Source organism: Lasiosphaeria miniovina, assembly GCF_030549165.1.
Source record: "Lasiosphaeria miniovina strain SMH2392-1A chromosome Unknown B0T26scaffold_6, whole genome shotgun sequence".
In the NCBI taxonomy this organism is placed as follows: domain Eukaryota; kingdom Fungi; phylum Ascomycota; class Sordariomycetes; order Sordariales; family Lasiosphaeriaceae; genus Lasiosphaeria; species Lasiosphaeria miniovina.
In genome coordinates this window covers 2,278,155-2,290,405 of record NW_026848225.1, presented here as the reverse complement: position 1 = coordinate 2,290,405, position 12,251 = coordinate 2,278,155, and the positions used below count along the sequence as shown (strand labels likewise).

The 12,251-nt window shown below is 54.3% G+C and overlaps 4 protein-coding genes across 4 annotated transcripts; all 4 read right to left on the bottom strand.

Annotated features, from left to right (window-relative positions):
• Positions 1 to 616: 616 nt before the first annotated feature.
• B0T26DRAFT_722409 (uncharacterized protein) lies at positions 617 to 3,644 on the bottom strand. Its single transcript, XM_060442586.1, has one exon. It carries the CDS (start codon positions 3,249 to 3,251, stop codon positions 756 to 758), a length of 2,496 nt encoding a protein of 831 aa, XP_060292958.1. The 5' UTR covers positions 3,252 to 3,644; the 3' UTR covers positions 617 to 755.
• Positions 3,645 to 5,304: 1,660 nt separating this feature from the next.
• On the bottom strand, positions 5,305 to 6,381 carry B0T26DRAFT_743028 (family 8 carbohydrate esterase; the record flags this gene model as incomplete). The annotated part of the gene is made up of 3 exons (XM_060444201.1): positions 5,305 to 5,672; positions 5,751 to 6,259; positions 6,290 to 6,381. 3 exons carry the CDS (start codon positions 6,379 to 6,381, stop codon positions 5,305 to 5,307), a joined length of 969 nt encoding a protein of 322 aa, XP_060292957.1.
• A 745-nt stretch (positions 6,382 to 7,126) lies between these two features.
• On the bottom strand, positions 7,127 to 8,587 carry B0T26DRAFT_786253 (glycosyl hydrolase family 61-domain-containing protein; the record flags this gene model as incomplete). Its single annotated transcript, XM_060446780.1, has 2 exons — positions 7,253 to 8,587; positions 7,127 to 7,165 (listed from the first exon to the last, which is right to left on the bottom strand). The coding sequence occupies exons 1-2, from the start codon at positions 8,318 to 8,320 to the stop codon at positions 7,127 to 7,129; spliced, it is 1,107 nt and encodes a 368-aa protein (XP_060292956.1). The 5' UTR covers positions 8,321 to 8,587.
• A 1,065-nt stretch (positions 8,588 to 9,652) lies between these two features.
• Positions 9,653 to 10,844, bottom strand: B0T26DRAFT_415356 (YTH domain-containing protein). The gene is made up of 3 exons (XM_060434889.1): positions 10,623 to 10,844; positions 10,395 to 10,508; positions 9,653 to 10,330 (listed from the first exon to the last, which is right to left on the bottom strand). Exons 1-3 carry the CDS (start codon positions 10,704 to 10,706, stop codon positions 10,025 to 10,027), a joined length of 504 nt encoding a protein of 167 aa, XP_060292955.1. The 5' UTR covers positions 10,707 to 10,844; the 3' UTR covers positions 9,653 to 10,024.
• Positions 10,845 to 12,251: the final 1,407 nt, after the last annotated feature.

The window sequence follows — 12,251 nt, the reverse complement described above, 5'->3', positions numbered from 1 at the left end:
GCATCAAATGCTTCATTTCCGTTGCCCTGTGAATGCGCGTGACACATTACTTAGTCGGGAACTCCGAGGGTAGCTAACGGAGGCTGAAGAACAGTCCTAACCAAGGTACCTTGGACAACTCGTGACCAAGCTAACCTCTTGTAAAAGATACAGAAACCGTTCAGTACATGCAGAAGAATGCCCAAGACAGTTCAACTGGCCTCGAGGATATTTAAACTAATACATCAGCTCTACTCTTACAAATAGAGAAGTAATAAGAAAGCTTCTTGGAGAACTAGCTAATTATACATCCCTGGAAAGGCAAAATACGAGAAAAATAGACAGCAGCCCAGTAGTCAATTAGAGAATTAATCGACACGGGGCAGAGTATAGTTGTTTCACTCAGCGGAACCGTGATATTGCCAACTTTGTCCTGGACGTACCACTCAGTCGTCTCAGCTTCCCAACGCTGCCCACACGGCAGTTAATAGTAGTCATCGGGCTGCAGTTATAGTGGTTAGCATGGACAGTGTGCGGAATTTACCCTACTAATACCTCAGTTCCCGCTCTTGGGAAGAGATGGGGGCCTGCGAAAAGGCACGAACAACACATGGCGCTCGAGGAGGCACACGATAACCGTGCATGCATAGTATAAGGGCGATATCACCAGCTCAAAGGAGTACCTGCTGCAGAAATTGGTCTTTTTCTTTGATCTACGTGATAGTTACGCCCTTCAAGCGGGCCCTCTATGCCTTACTAGGCACGATCTGGCATCTTTAGAGCATCCCAATGGCCTCTATTACCGTATTTCCTGCAACCCTAGTTGCCTGCGGAGCCGAGTCCTCGCGGAAGTAGCACCCCGGGTTGTGGCCCCTTCTTTCGTACCTCGCATCTCCCGTCAGCGGGTCTATTGTATGGATATAATTCCAGTCGGCCAGGCATTCCCAGCAAAACTCGAACCCGCACGACCGGCACGTCATGTGGAAACAGCCCCCTCTCTTCTCAACCGGAGCGCCACATCGGCATGGCTTGGTGTGGGTGCTCAGCCAGAGCCGAGTCGCCTCGATAGCCGGGTCGCCTGTGGCCTGGTACGTGTCGTACTCGGCACAGCTGTGCCCGTGGTGCCAGGGGATCTGGTGACCGAAGCACATCTCGAAGCCGCAGCTGTCGCACAGGATCATGTTGCGCCGTCGGTGCACGGCAACATTCTCGCCCATGTCAGGCGGAATGTCGTGTATCTGGCCCATCCCGCATCCTTCGCGCAGACACCAACGAAAGTTGGGTAGGGTTGCCAAGTGCGACAGCAATCGTAGTTTGTCGTACATGGCAAACGTCTCAGCTGACGCAAGGGTGCGGATCTCGCTGTGCGAATAAAGGTGACTGCAACCCGGTAAGGGGCAGCTTAAAGTCTCACAGCCGGCACGGCCACGAGTCTCCAACTGCGACGCAAGATGCTGCCCTATGCAAGTGCGGCAAACGTTGAGGGGATGTCGAGCGCTGCATGTTGAGAGGACAGATTGGGGTGGAAATGGTCGAGACTGCCATGCCCAGTCGCCGGGGAATCCATCGATGGCCGCTTCCCACAGAGCCTCCTCTTCGAGAGTACCGTCCGTAACATCTAGTAGTGTCTCTGCGCAAACCATACACTCTCGGAGTACACGCTGTACGGAATTGGATCCATCTTGGGGTGCTTCAGTTGCGTCAGAGGCTGGATTGTGCTGGTTGAAGAGGCCGACGAGAATTGGTACTCTTAGAATTCGGCGTCCATCGGCCGAGTCTAATGACATGGACTCGATTCCAATATTAGGGGGCTGGCTGAGGTCAAATATACTGCGCATAAAACCATGATCAATTAGCTGCTTGTGTAAATCTGCTGCACGACCAAGTGCCTCGGCCGTTGGAGTTGGATCGATGCCCTCAATTTTCATGCGCAAGCGTGTGGCGCGTTCGAACTGCATGATATGGTGAAGGGCCTGGGCGTCACGTAATTTACGCAGCAGAGTCGCGAGCTCAACATTGTATTGTACTGGGAGAGTCGAACGGCAGGAGGGAAAGGGGCATTTTATCCAACAGTCGGAGTCGATGTTGTCCCACCAATCTGTTGTAATGCTTGAGACGACCGATGGCAGGAAACATGAGTCGCAAATAAACTGCAAACAACATGTTGTTTCCCCGTGAGGTGATGAGCTAAATTCACTGAAGGTCTTGGGGTCTTTCTTAGGGGGTTCCGAGAAAGGGGCGAGCAGGACCGGCGCACTCAGGAATTTGGGAGCGTTGCAGAGCGAGCAGACTCTGATCGACGTTAAACTAGATGCTAGGAGCTCCGGGTGGGCATTTAGGCGATCCGCGAGTCTAACTGCTCGGTCTAGCGTAAGGACGTGATCAAGGTTACCGTGATGGCTCGTGAGTTGGTTGGCAGGGGGTCGCTCTAGTGCTTGCGAGTTTGGCGGCCCGAGTTGAAGCATCTGAAGGGTAAGAACTCCTCGGATGGTCAAGGCGCTCCCGATAGACGAATACAGACTCTTAAGCTGTCTCAGCTGCAGCGTGACGTCTCCTGCGATAGCTGCGTGGTCCATCATGTCTCCTTGCTTCAGATTTGTGAACTCCAAAGCCAATGCCTCCAAGATGGCATCAGTTTGTTGAAGCTTGTCCTTTTTGTTGTTGATTTCTCTTTTTAGAGAAACACTTTCTTCCCGAAGATGTTTGAGATCGATGTTGCGTTCGATCAGTTGAGCTCTAAGTAACATGTTTTCTTTTCGCAAATTATCGCCCCGTGACCGAAACGTGCAATGGTTTTTCTTAGACTCCGGGGAGCTGTCAACACGTGGCCGGCTTTCCTCTTGAACGGGCCAGGATGAGCCCTGGGGGGGTTGCCTGACACCTTGACCCTGCAGATGTTGGCAAAATGGTTCATGGATCCCCGTATAACAACCGTCAAAAAGATTGTCCCATGTTCGACGGCCTGGGTGATTTTGATCATGGCGGTAATCTTTAATCTCGTGGCGGACGTCTCCCTGACCCCTTGTTTGGGATGCTGAAAACGGTACTACTCTCGGGGAGACAATTTTGGGCCGTCCTTCTAGGGGGTTTGTTGCAGCAAGCAGCTCTCCCAAGGTACTGGAACTCCTCGGCCTGTGGTGGACAGCATTTGAGCGCGTCAGAGGAGAGTTTCGTGGCTCTGATGGAGGTGCTTCCACGCTCGTGTGCTCCCAAATCAGGAATCTAGGGGGGGCCGTCGGGCTGGGGCCAGCTGGGATATTGACCACGGGCATGGTCTTTTGACTTCGGTTTGGAAGGAGAGAGGCGAGGCGTTGTAATATGGCGTGGCAGGCAAGACTCGGAGATGGCGGATATGGCGAAATAAACAATATTGGCGAAATAAAATATACTGGATTGATCTGAGGCTGTGTAAGTTTGTAATAACCTTTTGCACCCTCGGTGCAGTGAGGGACAACGTAACAAGAGTTTAAGGCCAGACTTTAGACTCCAGCATATCTCAGCCCAGCTAGATGGGTAACGACGTGTGGAAAAGATGAGAGAACGAAGGAGAGATTAACTGTGGCTGGGAAGTCGGACTTAGAATGATAAAGAAATGATATTACAGCAGTAGGCCAGAACAGACTGTTGGATAACGCAAAGGCTCAATACCGATTGTCCATTTCCACCAGGGAGCGCAAAGTCATGGAAAAGGGGGGGAAGGGGGGGGGAGGGGGGGAGAGGGGAGGTCCTGTAGGCACCTTTGATTCGATCCTCAACTGAGCGGGAGCACATGTTGTAGACGGTGAATCAACTTGGTGGGAGATCTAGCCATTGAGTGATACAGCCCGCCGAAAAAAAAAAGCCAAACCACCGCCAACTTGCAGACAGACGCATAGAAGCCTCCATCTGTACAGTACCTATGTTTGGCTATAGTGGGAAAGACGCTTGGCCACGACTAACTCCTGGCTCCCTCGCCTCGCGCCTCACACCTCAGTTTAACATTTTATCAGTTGGCTAGATTGGCCTTGCACGACCGATCTCAGCCTCCTGCATTTCCGACTATCTGCCTCATCGGGGCTCACTTCCACCGGGCCATGAGCGGGAGAGGCGAAACCGGGAAACATGAAGGCGGAAAAAGGCGGATGGAACAACACTGTGAAACGATGGGTCTGCGAAAACATCATGTTAATTTTCCAGCCACAATAGGCGGTCATCACTCGTAAATTCTGCGTTAGATTCGAGGGTGGTCAAGCCGAGGGGTTTCGTGTAACTTGAGTTGGGAAAGGATTATTTCGTCTTTGCTTAACATCAGGTCCACGATTTCATCGACGCAGGTCAGAGATGGAACTTGACAAAAATAACTCTCGAATCCCAAATGCGCAATGCCGCTTCCCCATGAACCATAGAAGTAGGCCGCACCTACCACGAGCGAGACGGTGCTACGCAAAATTGAAGGCGACCTAGGAGGAAGGAGCGGTGCAACCTCCTTAATGGCTCCATCTCATCCGCCTTCCAGTTTTACCCACCTACCTGTCCGCTTGGATGGAGTGGGCCGCGGGCAGCGAAACCAGGCAGTGCCCAAGCAAAGAGGCTCAAAAGCTATAAATCCATCCAATTTGTTCTTTCTAGTTTCCACTAGCTGGTTTAGATTGGCAAAATTGCCAATGGCCAGGAAAGGAAGGAAAAACACTCAGCCTCGCCATTGCCCCCTCATTGCGCCTCCCTGGCGGTGTGGGGGCAAAACAATCCCCAGACAACACGCAGCTTGTCAATCGGGACAACTGTCATGTAAGTCTTACTAATGTATTTTGTCTAGTTTCGGAGGCCCTCACCTCTATTCAGTCTCGCGACATAATCTAAGCACGGATAAGGCCTGCATGAGATGTGTGGACCTGCGTGGCACGTTTGGTGATTGATCATTTGAACTCCATCAGGACCGTTGCTAATAATAGGAATGATGAGAAGACTCGGAGAAATCGGCAGTAATGGGGTTCATGACATGGATTCAATCGTCGTCCTTTTCTCGTGTCTTATCACGGCCACTTTGCACACCACATGTTGTCTCGGGCCTGGCGTTCTCTGGCCTTGACACTCGGCTCTGCCCCGTATCCCGCAGACAGAAGCAGCCATTGTGTACACACCAGCGAATTTGAGTTGCGAGATCACACAGTTCCCTGTTCAGAGGAAACAGGCACTAAAATACTCGATCTCTGGAATTCACATAGGGTACCGGGTAAACGAGATCACGTATACGACTTCTCGTCTGGAATAGCTGCAACTGTTCACCATTTGCGCGAGAGAAAAAGGGGGCGTCTCGTAATTCTGAAGATCACGCCCCAAGTACACTCACAGATAAGCCGAGTCAAACCAGCCTGCGCCAGTGAACCCACTCCCCAGAACCGTCTCGATGGCGACGGCCGAGCTGAATTTGGTGGCAAACGGCGCGCGGGTGCCCTTTGCTCCGGCACCCGTGTTGGCGTGCTCGCCAAAGAGCACGTTGCTCGTCCTCTCATCCCCAGCGTTCCATATGCGCCAGCCCGCTGGGTTAACGACGCTCGTCATGGACGTCTTCTGCATAACGACACGCGCATACGCCCGCCACGGGCGGCCGAGATAGAAGGCCCCGTCGGCAACATTGCTGCCAGCCGCAGCCGCTATGCTGCAGCTGTTGAAGACGTAGTAGTTTGGGTCCGAAGAGGAGCTCCGCCCCGATGCTAGTTTGCCGTCCCCCCATGGATGGGCTTAAGTCAGTCATCCCATCAACCCCCCTTCAAGAAGACGTGTCTGCTCACCTGTAATGTATCCCATCGAGGCGGAAAGCACGCGTATATCGCACTTCTCAAACCACGCCGGCGCGTGCTGGCCAAAGATGAAATCCGTCACCCCCTGGACCAGGCAGCGCGCGTACAGCTGCGTGCCCGTGTCGGCGAGCAGCGTGTCCTGGTAGCCGGTGAACGCACAGCCATAGTAGGCGCTATCAGCAGAGGCGCTCAGCGCCACGGCTTGGCTACCGCGCCCGTGGCCGTTGTTGATATTGACATTGTATAGCCGGAAGCCGGCCGCCTTGACACGCAGTGTGGCCGAGCCGTCGTTGGACAGCCCGTCGGCCTGGCTCTTGCTGCTCGTGATAGTCACCTCGTTGCCCGCATAGCCGCCAGTGTCCGCCGTCGACCCGTACACGCTCAGCTGCGCTCGGCGAGCCGGCACCAGCACCTGCTCCGTGTACGTCCCAGGCGAGATGAATATGCACTGCGCGTCTGCGGATGCCGTCGACAGCGCGTCGACGGCGGCCTGGATGGTGCTATAGGAGCGCCGGGCCTCGCCGCCAGACTTGGACACGGTGATGCATCCAGGGGGCGCGACGGTTCGGTTCGCCGCGAGCACGGGGGCAAACAGTGGGAGAATTGCGACGATTCGTCTCATGATGTGCGTGGTGGTTCATGTTTCTGCCATGTCCGGTAGATTTCTATGGACCACGCGAGAGATCTTGTTGCACGTCGTTTCGCATCGTCCACATTTAACCCCTCGGAGAATAAACCAGGTACGCATAACACGCGATCTGTTTATTCCGGCCCCTCCCCCGCTCGCCCTTGACCCGTAATAGTTGTTCAACTCCTCACCAGGAACCGAGATGGCGGGTATTGCTTCGGCTTGGGGAGTAGCGAGTGATTGGCGGATCTCGATATTGCGGGTAAAGTCCCCTTACCCGTTGATGTGACCTCCCTCAATACCTGATTGGGGCGGTAACCTACCATATCTTAGACTCTTCTACACGCTCATCTACAATCTATTATTCTGGAGTGCTGGCGATTTCTCTAGTCTCAGGCGAGGCAGGAAATAGAAACAAATCGAAAGCGTCCCATCCCTCAAGAAGGATGATATGAACAAGAAACAATAATCCCATCAAAACAAGATATAGATTCGGGTTTCAAACTAAGTATGTACAAGTACGAAGAAGAGTAAGAGTAAAATATAACAATAAAAGGAAAGAAGTGAATCCAAATCTCCAATCCCTTCTATCTGTCCAGAAGTGGTTTGTCCAAGAGATGCCGCCAAACAAGAACATACACCGTATACATACAGCTTCGGGAACCAACCACAAGCGGCCAGCCAAGTAACCGACCCCCATTCGCTTCCCAAAGCAGGGACATGGGAAAAACAAGCCTGCCTAGCTGGCCGCAATGTCGCGCGGGTGGACGCGGACTTTCTGCCCAGTTACAGGCGCACCCTTGCAGCTCCCGCCGCCGGTGACAGGCGCTGCGGGCGTCGGCACTGCCGCGGCCTTGGTGGTCACTGCCGTGGCCTTGGTGGAGGTGGAAAGCGTCGAAGGCTTGCTCGAAGTCGAGCTGCTGCTGGTAGTGGCGGGCTTGGTGGTTGCCGCCGGCACCGCAGCCGCGGTCGTCTGGGGAACAGCTGTCGTGGCGGGCTTGGTGGTCGCTAGCACCGAAGCAGCGGTCGTCGGTGCCACGGCGGCGGCGCTGCTGCTGGTGGAGGACGACGTCGTGGGCTTGACGGCGGTGGTGGTGGCGACGACGGGCGACGCCGCCGCCGAGCTGGTGATGGCGGTGGCCGACGCGGTGATGGCGGACGAGCCCTGGGCGATCTTGACGGCGCCGCCGATCAGGGCTGGGCCGGGGATCTTGTAGCTTGCGAGCGGGGTGTAGATGTTGACGAGGATGCCCGGGTCCGTGGCCGTATACAGGGCCATGCCCTTGACGCCGGCGGGGGCGACGCTGCCGCCGCCCGTGACTTGCAGGTTGAAGCACTGCGGGTAGTTCTGGGCGCCGTTGGCCTGCCCGGCGCTGTGCAGCGCGATGATCTCGTGGCGCAGGACGTAGAAGCCCGGGGCAATGGTGGGAGGGATCTCGACGAGCCATGAGTTGTTGTTCTTGATCAGCTGGTCCGACCCCCAGGTCCCGGGCGCCGTCGTGCCGTCGACCAGGCCGACCTCGTCGATCTTGAAGAACTGGAGCGCGGTCTTGTCGACTGTCTCGCAGCCAGCCACGCCGCAGTTGGCCAGATAGTCAATGACGGGCCCCTTGTGCGACTCCGGCCAGGTGTCCCACTGGATAAAGACTTTGTCTCCAGCGGCAACCACGGCGTGGCCCCCAGCGTTGGTGGCGCTCTTGTGGCAGATGATGTCGCCAGCGGCGAAGGACTCTGGCCCGACGAATCCGTTGTCGGTGTTTGCCGCAGTCCACCCGGCGACCTTGGGCGGGTTCTGCATGTAGGGAAAGGTTGACGGGTCGAAAGCCTGGTATGAAAGGCCGTTCACGACGATGTTCTTGACGTGTCCGTGGGCAGCAACCAGGGAGGGGCCGACAAAAGCAGCCAGGAGGGTCTTGAGTGACAGGGAAGACATCTTGGACGACTGGTTTATTCGAACTGATGTTGGGAAATATCGGGTCGAGGTCGAGTGTCTGTCAGGTTGAACAGGGCCGGCTAGCGGAAAAGAGCGGAGGCTTCGAAAGGACAGTGGTATGGAGAGAAGAGATAGGAACAAAACAGTCTCCAGTCAATGGAAATGCGAGTGAGCGGATGAATGTAGACAACGAAAAAAGCCGAAAGAAGTGAATGAATGGTCTCGCCAGATGGTTGAGAAGAGAGTTGACACCCAACCGTGGGCTTGAGCAGCCTCTTATATGCCACGAGTTAGAAAAGCACCTTGCCATGCCTTGCGGATGACACGGCCGTGACTCCATCTCGCCGACAGGGTAGACAGGGCCCGTTGTAGACACGACAAGATCACTAACGACCCAGGGAGATACGCAGTAGGTGAAGAGACGCCAGACCAAGCCAACCGTTTCAGCGAAACCAAGAAGCGCGCGGAGCTGTACCTGGTCTAGGATAAGTAGGGATCACGACATTGTTGGCGACCAAAACAGGGGATGCACGTATGGTGGAGGAACATCGCGCTGCGGACAACTTAGAAGCCTTGAAGTCAGTCATTCGCCTCGCCAAGGGCAAGTCTAAGCGACATAAGAAACAAAGCAGAGAGAAGAACGAGAGGGGTCGCCAAGATCACAATCAAAATCATCAACCCATGCCATGCCATATTGCCGCTGGGAAGGATGGATGCGAGGCATGGATCATGGCATGGCATGACCCGAGGAGCCTTCTTCGTCCACTGTTGGGCAGGCCAAAACCAAAGGCTCGCGTTACCGTATTAGCGCCTCGCATCAGATTATCGCCAGGCTCGTCGCCTGAAACAAGAGCGAAGTCGGTGATGGGTCCGAAGTGGGGGGTTCGCTGGTGCGGGGAGTTCAGGGGCAACCTTGGCAAGGTCAACATTCCCCAGAACTCTCCTTAAATGAGGAAGAATCCGTATGTAAGGGGCTAATAACAGGCTCGCTTCGAGGCCCGCCAACGTCCAACATCCAACGCCAACACCAACACCAACACCAACACGTGGAGACAAGACGACTAGGTCCGCGTCATCGCTCATCTGATTTCCTTTTTTTTTTTTCTTTCTTTTTTTAGATCCGAACACCCCTGCCCACATCTCCGTGTGGTGTTGCACTCATTGTAGAAACGACCTGAGAGCAATCTGGAGAGGGCAGATTCGATTCCACCTCGATTGGAACCTCCTTGGCCGGAAACGGGCACGGATTTTCAGAGTTACCAGAGAGAAGAGAGAGCCGCCCTGAATCCGGACCCGGCAGCGCGGTTCACAAAATCGCTACCAAACAATGTAGTCCCACTTGCACCGTGCACCAAATCTACCATGGTTGGCGAACCGGCTGGACTGGGCAGTAAATAAAACTCGAGGCTGCTAATCGAGCGTGCACGTTCAGGCCGCTGGCGACACAGTTCGGAAGCAAGTTACAGCCTCTCACCTCTCGATAGATGAGTCCTAATCGGCTGGGAGACTTTCGTATATACTACTGCTGCCAGTAGGTTCTCGCTCTATCAAGTCTGGCTGCTATGAATTATATATTTATTCGCTCGATCTAGGGCGCCGTTATGTCAAGGGGCTTGATAAATCTGCTTTTGACGGCTGTGGTCGTGGACAAACCCGCGGCGGAACCGGGCACGGAACCGGGCACGATTCTATCAGTGTTCCATACTATCCTCGCTTAATGGGTTTCTTGGCTCCGCGGCGAGCCGCTTCCACGCCAGCCTTGGCCTCGGCAAACTGCTCCATCTCGAGCAGCAACTGTCGGCCGCACTCTTCCTCAATCTCCTGGCCGTCTTTGCCAACGAGGACTGGGAGGTACTCGTTATATCGGTTTTTGAGATGCCCAGCGCGGAAGAATTCGAATGGCACTTTGCTCAGCCACTCGACTCGGAATGGAGGGGACACATCCCAGTGTATCCCGTTCATCCACTTGGGCCGAGGCGTGTCTGGAGAAGGGGCAGTAGCCATTCGTGCCTATTTAGTCCGTTGTGAGCAAAGTGGAGGCCCCAACCGTGAACACGGAAGGGTATGAACTAACGTATCCCTGGAATGCCTTCGATTTGTTTATCGAGAAGAATAAGATGACGTTTCTGCAATTGGCAAAAGCACTGGTGAGGACTTGTCCGTTTTGTACCTGCGTTGCCCATACACCCTGTAGACCGGATTTTTAGCATCCATGTCTCACGACAGCAGACCAGCCCACCCCCACCACGTAGGTAACACGGGTTGTACTCTTGAGGTGGGCGAACTCAGTGTATATACTCACATCTTCCATGCATTTGAGGACATTGTCTTCGTTGAACGATTTGACAATGAAGAACCGAGCGTCTGGCAGAACATTAACAAGCATTCAAAACGGGTTCGCGCAATTGACGGAAATAGTCTGTCAGGATAGGAGAAGATCTTGAGTTCCTACAAAGGCTAGCGGCTCGGAAGGCACAGCGTATGTCTTTGCGGCAATCCACTCGGAGTCAGACGTGAAGTCAATGCCTTACGGGCCGCTGTCTTTTTTGACATTACTCTAAAATTTACGATTCTGCCGGCTCGATGGGGCAGAGGACTCAAAGAGCTAGTAGCGGCGGGAAGGTAGATAGGACTGACCTCCCTTTGGACCCAAGGCTTTGTGACTTGGGGGAGAAAACTGTCCACTGTCGCGTTGACGAAGCTCACGGGGCAAAGGCGGATACTGGCCGCCGTCTCCTCTGTAACTGTCATACTTGGGAAATGAGTCGAGGAATTCGCCATGATCAGGACGGCCTCGCGGGCCATATGGACGCGAGATACGTAGAGGCGAGGAATTGCGGGGACGATTTGGTGGGCTCCGGCTCCGGCTCCGGCTCCGGCTCTGATAGGGTGGAGGGTGATTATATCGACGCGGGGAATGACCTCCGAAGCGAGAAGGGCGTCTGTCAAACGTTGACGACCGTGGCTCATAGCGGAGTTCATTGCGATTCTCGTGACGGAACTCATGGCGAGAGTCTTGACGCAAATCCCTCTCTCGCTGGTTACCTCCCCCGAACCCATCATTGACTTCTTTGGGACGGGTGGGTGCTTCTTCCATTCGGGCCTGCTTCTCTTTATGGGCGTTATCTCCAGTCTCGTCATAATATCTCTTTTCCGGAATGATTTGTGACTTCTGGTCGAGAATATTTGCTGGTTTTGCGGGCGCCTGTTCCTTCAAGTGTGCTCCCGTACGTTCTGTCGCCGCAAGTTCTGTCGCCACAGGCTCTGCGATCACTGTGGTGGGGATATTAGGGCTGTTATAGCCTTGAACAGCGCCAGGCATCGTGTTTATACAGTGGCCGGCGGTTGGTCGCCGAATGCCCATCTCAAGCATTTCCTCTTCCATCAATTCTTGTTCCTGTTTTTCAATTCTCAACTTCTCGGCAGCAAGAGCCTTGACCTTGCGGTGACGTTCGAGTTTTCGTGTGCGAGACTCAACATCATAGTAGTCTGTAAGAACAAGCCAATCGCCGAGCTCTTTATCAAGCTCAAGAGCCCGCTCCAAGGCCTCACTGGCGGATATATGGTTAGTTGTCGCGACGGGCATTTTCTGAACTTGTTTCTCTCCTCCGGTAATTTTATCGGCTATGCGGGCTCCATTGCTATTGGTCGAATTATGCTGTCCGGTTGCGGTTGCCTTGTAGACCTGTGCGCTTGATTTCGTGCCAGCAGAATCAGGTCGAGCTCTGTTCTCCCTGATATCACCTGTAGAAAAAGCGGTGTCTTGCTTCGGGGTGGGCAGAGGCGTCTCATAGCCCGAACGCCCGTCTCCATTCGGGCGGTCTGCCTTGGCCTCGCCCTCTTGATAAGTGGAAGAAGACGACTGCTTCGGTTGGTTGTGATTTTTATTGTCCCGGGCAAGGGGTTGGCCGTCCACTTTAAGGGTCAGTAC

What these genes read in the sequence shown, in the direction of transcription:
- B0T26DRAFT_722409 (XM_060442586.1), bottom strand. Translation starts at nt 3,251, where the DNA reads ATGCCCGTGGTCAATATCCCAGCTGGCCCCAGCCCGACGGCCCCCCCT.
- B0T26DRAFT_415356 (XM_060434889.1), bottom strand. Translation starts at nt 10,706, where the DNA reads ATGCTTGTTAATGTTCTGCCAGACGCTCGGTTCTTCATTGTCAAATCG. An exon ending in TCCTCAAATGCATGGAAGAT is followed by an intron (nt 10,509 to 10,622) that starts GTGAGTATATAC and finishes TCCGGTCTACAG; the next exon opens with GGTGTATGGGCAACGCAGGT. An exon ending in CGAAGGCATTCCAGGGATAC is followed by an intron (nt 10,331 to 10,394) that starts GTTAGTTCATAC and finishes CGGACTAAATAG; the next exon opens with GCACGAATGGCTACTGCCCC.